We start from the raw sequence: 7222 nt of genomic DNA on the forward strand, positions 1-7222 counted from the left end.
CCTGGCCAATAGTCTTTTCTTCTCCATAGAGTTGCAGTTTCCTTGTTCCTGGGGCTGCCAGCCTGGTCTTAACTTTTCTTGCCTCTTCCACCCTCACAGTGCCTATGGAAACTGGTTCCCAGGCAGCAAGCCTCTGATACAGCAGGCCATGGCCAAGATCATGAAGGCAAACCCTGCCTTGTATGTGTTACGTGAACGGATTCGCAAGGGGCTGCAGCTCTATTCATCTGAGCCCACTGAGCCCTATCTTTCCTCTCAGAACTATGGTGAGCTCTTCTCCAACCAGATTATCTGGTTTGTGGATGACACTAATGTCTACCGAGTGACTATCCACAAGGTGAGAGTTAGAAGCAGCAATGTAGGGGTTGGGGACTCTCTGTTTGCCTATGGGAGGGTGAGAGGGCAAGTGTGTGCATATTGAGATGAAGGCAGTATGGTTGTGAATAGGCTCTGCTAACTGATGTAATTATTCTTTAGACTTTTGAAGGGAACTTGACAACCAAGCCCATCAATGGGGCCATATTCATCTTCAACCCACGCACAGGGCAGCTGTTCCTCAAGATAATCCACACATCTGTGTGGGCTGGACAGAAGCGTTTGGGGCAGGTGAGCAGGCTAAATGATAGAGAGGCTGTAGAACCTTGCTGCCTCTTGTTCTTTGGTATGTGGGAGTGTGTGGGTGTGTGTGTGAGAGAGCGAGAGAATCTCCTGTTTCTCTCTTTGAAAGATGGAGGACACCTCATTTAAACTTTTTCCCTGAATTACTTAACTTGGGAAGTATTCTATAGGAGGTCCAAGAGTGTGTGAGGTCCTTCATTACCTGGTCTCTCTGCTTCTAATCTCCCATCCCTCTCCTATCTGGAACGGGGCTACTAAAATCATCTTTCTAAAGGGAACAAGCATTCTTAAAATTTCACTTTCACCAACTCTGTTCTCTACCTCAAAGCCTTGGTAGCCTCTTCCTTCTTGCTGAATTAACTCTTCTTTGGCTTCCTAGACACTTGATATCTAGCTGGGCTATCACCTGTCCAGCCATAGTTTTCCTTCCTTTGTAGCATATTTCCGCCTGAATCAGTCCAGGATCCTAGTGTCTCAAAACCCAGATGCTCATCTCCACCTCTGTGGCTTTGCTCATATATCTTTCTAGAATGAGTTCTCTTATTTCCTCTGTTAATCATAGTCTTACTCATCCCTTAAGACCTGTTTCTTTGTGTAGCTTTTTATGACCTTTAGCCTTAATTTCTTTTGTCACTGACTTTGTGTAGTATGTAATCAGATACTGGCTTGTGCTATTATCTTGTATGAGTTTTGTCTGGCCAGCTAGGTTGAAAATCCCTTTTGGGCAAGGCTGTTTGGCACTTTTTCTGCACCTGTGAAGTACCTAAGATTCAATAGCAGTGCTCAGTGGAAACACAGTTTATTTCAAGACCAGAATCTTCTGTTTTAGTTGACCTGGAAGGGTGGAGACTCAATTTCCATTTCCTTCTCTCTTGCTTTTAGTTGGCTAAGTGGAAGACAGCTGAGGAGGTTGCTGCCCTGATCCGATCTCTGCCTGTGGAGGAGCAGCCCAAGCAGATCATTGTCACCAGGAAGGGCATGCTGGATCCATTGGAGGTGAGAGGTGGATGAGGTAGAAGGAAGGAGAGCTGAGATCGGCAGGTTCTGTTTCTAATCTTGGACTTGATCTTCTCTCAGGTGCACTTGCTGGACTTCCCCAATATCGTGATCAAAGGATCAGAGCTCCAGCTCCCCTTCCAGGCTTGCCTCAAGGTGGAAAAGTTTGGGGACCTCATTCTTAAAGCCACTGAACCCCAGATGGTTCTCTTTAACCTCTATGATGACTGGCTCAAGACTATCTCATCTTATACGGTATGAAGCCACCTCACGAAGAGGGTCACTCTAAGAGGGGTGGGTTTGGGGGCCACGAGAAGATCACGTGCCTTAGCTTTTCCCACAGGCTCCTTATGGGGCCTTTTCACATCTTCACCCTGTGGATGGGACAGTGACTCTGTGCTCTGCATATCAAGTTGACTTGTGGTGGGGTAGCGGGGTGGTACCTTAGAGTTTGAAATCAATTCCTGGGTTCCCTGAAAGGGTAGGATCAAGGAAAGGGGAAGAACATCAGGGGCTGACCTCCCCCTACATTGCCACATCTTTTCCTAGGCTTTCTCCCGCCTCATCCTGATTCTGCGTGCCCTGCATGTGAACAATGACCGGGCAAAGGTGATCTTGAAGCCAGATAAGACTACTATTACAGAACCACACCACATCTGGCCCACTCTGACTGATGAGGAATGGATCAAGGTGGAGGTGCAGCTCAAGGATCTTATCTTGGCTGACTATGGCAAGAAAAACAAGTGAGCAGTGGTGGTGGGGAGACAGGTGGAAGATCCAGAAAAGGTGAAATCACGGGCTCAGTGTATGGTTTCTGAGTTTTTTGAAACATTTAGGCTCAGAAGTTTCTCAAGAAATTGTCCTGGAGATGCCTATAGAAGAGAGGTGGGCAGTGTCTTCAGACAGTGTAGGAAGTATCTGCGTTTCAGGGCTTCAGTCTGACTCTCGGGCGTTGTTTCTCAGCGAAGGCACTATTGCCATTTTGAGCAGGGCATTTCTTTACTGTCCACACATTACAGGAAGTTTTAACATCCCAGACCCCCAGGTGCCACTGCTAATAGCACACACACAGCTTCTTTCCTTGTCTTTTCCTGTCATTATGGCAACAGTGCCACAAAAATGTCCATAGATTTCCAGATACCCCCTAGGGTGACTGACCGTTACTAACTCTGGTTGAGAACGTGTTCTAGGATTTCCGTTTTTGAGAATTGTCTTGTGCCAGAGAAAGTGCAAGCTATGGATGCTGAGCAGGTTTAAGCATGGCTCAAAGGTGCACAAGCACAGGGACATCCTGGGATGTGCCAGATCTTATCAGTATTAGTACATCTCCACTTCAGACTTCTTTTACAAGTGTCACTTGAGGATTATCTGGGGTAAGAGTGTGGGCTCCCCTGTCCCACCAGGTTACACTCTTGCCATTGAGGCATAAGTGACCAATGGGAAGGGATCCTTTGTGACCCACACTGTCCCCACAGTGTGAATGTGGCATCACTTACACAATCAGAAATTCGAGATATCATCCTGGGTATGGAGATTTCAGCACCATCACAGCAGCGGCAGCAGATAGCTGAGATTGAGAAGCAGACCAAGGAACAGTCGCAGCTGACTGCAACACAGACTCGTACTGTCAACAAGCATGGTGACGAAATCATCACCTCTACCACCAGCAACTATGAGACCCAGACATTCTCATCTAAGACTGAATGGAGGGTCAGGTACTGTAAGGGGCAAGAGGGGTAGGGATGGAAAGGCCTACTGGTGCTACCTAAGGTTCTTGGGTTGAGAAATGCTGGCATTACCTATCTGTTCTTAGGGCCATCTCTGCTGCCAACCTGCACCTAAGGACCAATCACATCTATGTTTCATCTGATGATATCAAGGAGACTGGTTATACCTATATACTTCCCAAGAATGTGCTTAAGAAATTCATCTGCATATCTGATCTTCGGGCCCAGGTGAGTAAGTGTGCTCAACTAGGCCATAGTGTGTGCCCAACATTTTATGTGCCTAAAACTCACCTGAAAGTTCTTGGAACTTGAGGTGCTGGTTTTAAGATGCGTGGACGAGAGGCCGGCCCGGTGGCATAGCGGTTAAGTGCGCGTGCTCTGTGGTGCTGGCACGGGGTTCGGATCCCGGGTACACACCGACGCACTGCTTGTCAACCCATGCTGTGGCGGCGTCCCATATAAAGTGGAGGAAGATGGGCACGGATGTTAGCCCAGGGCCAGTCTTCCTCAGCAAAAAGAGGAGGATTGGCAGATGTTAGCTCACGGCTGATCTTCCTCACCAAAAAAAAAAAAAAAAAAAAGATGTGTGGATGAGTAAATACATAAAGAGAGCCAAAACAACAAGGAGGGTTTTGGCCCCACCAGATAGTAAAACATTACAAAGGTATGGCAATTAAGAGAATGATGTGGGGCCGGCCCAGTGGCATAGCAGTTAAGTTTGTATGTGCCGCTTTGGCCACCTGGAGTTTGCCACTTCGGATCCTGGATGTGGACCTATTCACCGCTCATCAAGCCATGCTGAGGCAGCGTCCCATGTAGAAGAACTAGAAGGACCTACAACTAGGATATAAAACTATGTACTAGGACTTTGCGGGGAGAAAAGAAAAAGAGGAAGATTGGCAACAGATGTTAGCTCAGGGCCAATCTTCCTCAAAAAAAAAAGAATGATGTATTATTGGCCTAGAAATTACTGGAAGAGAATAGCATATAGTCAGAAACAGATTCATGTGTGTATAATAAATGTGATGTATCAAATCTATGGGATTAAGGATGCCTTAGGCTATTGACACAGAAAAAGGAGGCTAGATCCCTGCCTCACACTACTTATAAAAATAGAATCCACGTGGAGTAAAGATCTGAATGTAAAATACTAAACTGTAGACTATTGGAAGAAAATGTATATTACCTTCATGTTGAGATAGCCTTAAATAAGACACAAAACACAAAACCGTAATTAAAATTAATAACTTTTGTGTGACAAAGGGTACCACAACGACAAGCTAGAAACAGGAAGAGTTGCATAACTCTAAGATACAATGCATCACTCTAGAATAGGGAATTCTCAGAAGTTGATTTAAAAAAAAGTTAACTGTAGAAGAACGGGCAAAGAATATGAAGGTATTTCAGAAAAGGAACTACAGATGGCAAATATAATATGAAAAGATGCACAACTTTACTAGTAATCAGGGAAGTTCATAATTTATAAAACACCAATTTGGGGCCTCAGATTGGTGAATTTGAAAAGATTATTAATATCTCATGCGGGAGGGCCAGCCTGGTGGCTTAGCGGTTAAGTGCGCGTGCTCCACTACTGGCGGCCCGGGTTCAGATCCCGGGTGCGCATCGACGCACTGCTTCTCTGGCCATGCTGAGGCCACGTCCCACATACAGCAACTAGAAGGATGTGCAACTATGACATACAACTGTCTACTGGGGCTTTGGGGGGAAAAAAAAAGGAGGAGGATTGGCAATAGAAGTTAGCTCAGAGCCAGTCTTCCTCAGCTAAAAAAACAGAAGATTAGCATGTATGTTAGCTCAGGGCTGATCTTCCTCAAAAAAAAAAAAAAAATATGTGGGCAAGTTTATGGGAACATGAGTCCTCTTACTTTGCTGATGGCAATGTAAAATTTAACATACCACCTAGTGCTGGTTTTAAAGATATGTTCAGGGCCGGCCCCGTGGCTTAGCGGTTAAGTGCGTGCGCTCCGCTGCTGGTGGCCCAGGGTTCGGACCCCAGGGGCGCACTGATGCACCGCTTCTCTGGCCATGCTGAGGCCGCATCCCACATACAGCACCTAGAAGGATGTGCAGCTATGACATACAACTATCTACTGGGGCTTTGGGGGGAAAATAAATAAATAAATAAATAAAATAAATAAAGATATGTTCAGCTTGTGAAAATTCATGAGTTGTGTGCTCATTTGTTTATGGATACTGTACTTAAATAATTTACTGGAGAGAGTGTGAGCAGTACAGATTCCTGGACCCCACTCAAGAGATTCTGATGTAACTCTGTGATGAGGTTCACGTTTAACATTTTGAACAAGCACCCTGGGTGATTCTGCTGCAGATCTGACCACACTTTGAGAAATTGTCCTTGTTCTTGGGGAAGGGAATGAAACACAGGGCTGACAGCCCAGAGTCTGGGCTGGTACTGAGAATTGTTTTGGTTCTTGACCCTCTGTTCTCCAGATTGCAGGATACTTGTATGGGGTGAGCCCACCGGATAACCCCCAGGTGAAGGAGATTCGCTGCATTGTGATGGTACCACAGTGGGGCACTCACCAGACCGTGCACCTGCCAGGCCAGCTGCCCCAACATGAGTACCTCAAGGTCAGTGGGGGTGTGGGAGAATGGGGGCTTTCTGCTGTCAGGGTGGTGGAGGGAAGGCAGGCATGTTACTCTCATTGGTGGGATTCCTCTCTGCAGATGGGGCTTTAAATAGCTGTTCACTGCTCTTTGCCTACAGGAGATGGAACCCTTAGGTTGGATCCACACTCAGCCCAATGAGTCCCCCCAGCTGTCACCCCAGGATGTAACCACCCATGCCAAGATCATGGCTGACAACCCATCTTGGGATGGCGAGAAGACCATTATCATCACCTGCAGGTGGGCTTGGGCCCGCTTGGAGGAAATATGGTGGGCAGGCATTGCAGGCCAGGGCCCAGAGTGGTGGCCTGAGCTCTGACTCTGTCCTCGTCCCTCTTCCAGCTTCACACCAGGCTCCTGCACATTGACAGCCTACAAGCTGACACCCAGTGGCTACGAATGGGGCCGCCAGAACACAGACAAGGGCAACAACCCCAAGGGCTACTTACCCTCACACTATGAGAGGGTCCAGATGCTGTTGTCGGACCGTTTCCTCGGCTTCTTTATGGTCCCTGCCCAGTCCTCATGGAACTACAACTTTATGGGTAGGTAGGGGAGCACAGGAAAGTGGGGATGGGGTTAGGCCATCACCTTTAGCACCTGAGGCCTGGCTCTGGTTTGGAGCTGGCCTAGGGGCCTGGGCTGGGTGAGGCAGGTGGACCTTCTTAATACTGGACATTTCCTTCTACTCCAAGGTGTCCGGCATGATCCCAACATGAAGTATGAGCTACAGCTGGCAAACCCCAAAGAGTTCTACCACGAGGTGCACAGACCCTCCCACTTCCTCAACTTTGCCCTCCTGCAGGAGGGCGAGGTCTACTCTGCTGACCGAGAGGACCTCTATGCCTAGTTGTTTCCTCACCTCCTGCTTCAGACTCCTGAAAGGCTGGAGCCTTTTACCCCCCAGACGAGCTGGTGACATTCAGCAGCTTGGCCCCTTTTTCATCTATTTTGTGCTTGTTGTTGTGTTGTTGACCTCCTGGTGGCTTGTAATCCTGAACAAAGTATAATAATAAATTTTGTACAAATAGGAGTGTTTGAGTTTTTTTTTTTTGCCCCTGAGCTCAAATTCTGGGTGTAGGGATGGCAGGAGGCTGGACTGACTGACAGCAAGGTAGTGGGCTCAGCCTTGGGGGGTGGGGTACAAGGCTTCCCAGGGGCTGAGGCTCAATATCCTCCAGACTCAGGCAACTGAGGGGGGGTTGGGCTTTCACACTCCTGCTTCCTTGACC

The 7222-nt window shown here is 47.6% G+C and overlaps 1 protein-coding gene across 1 annotated transcript in view; it reads left to right on the forward strand.

The window, feature by feature from the left end:
• The window catches only part of PRPF8 (pre-mRNA processing factor 8), a 30527-nt gene extending 23504 nt beyond the window's left edge, over nucleotides 1–7023 (forward strand). Inside the window, exons 33-43 of the mRNA XM_058560126.1 lie at nucleotides 100–337; nucleotides 478–606; nucleotides 1501–1614; nucleotides 1696–1869; nucleotides 2164–2357; nucleotides 3090–3329; nucleotides 3428–3569; nucleotides 5814–5954; nucleotides 6091–6230; nucleotides 6333–6535; nucleotides 6686–7023. Of these exons, the coding sequence (XP_058416109.1) occupies nucleotides 100–337; nucleotides 478–606; nucleotides 1501–1614; nucleotides 1696–1869; nucleotides 2164–2357; nucleotides 3090–3329; nucleotides 3428–3569; nucleotides 5814–5954; nucleotides 6091–6230; nucleotides 6333–6535; nucleotides 6686–6840 (1870 nt within the window). The 3' untranslated portion in view covers nucleotides 6841–7023. The remainder of the gene's footprint in view (nucleotides 1–99; nucleotides 338–477; nucleotides 607–1500; nucleotides 1615–1695; nucleotides 1870–2163; nucleotides 2358–3089; nucleotides 3330–3427; nucleotides 3570–5813; nucleotides 5955–6090; nucleotides 6231–6332; nucleotides 6536–6685) is intronic.
• Nucleotides 7024–7222: the final 199 nt, after the last annotated feature.

The sequence above is a fragment of the Diceros bicornis genome, chromosome 18, assembly GCF_020826845.1.
Source record: "Diceros bicornis minor isolate mBicDic1 chromosome 18, mDicBic1.mat.cur, whole genome shotgun sequence".
In the NCBI taxonomy this organism is placed as follows: Eukaryota; Metazoa; Chordata; class Mammalia; order Perissodactyla; family Rhinocerotidae; genus Diceros; species Diceros bicornis.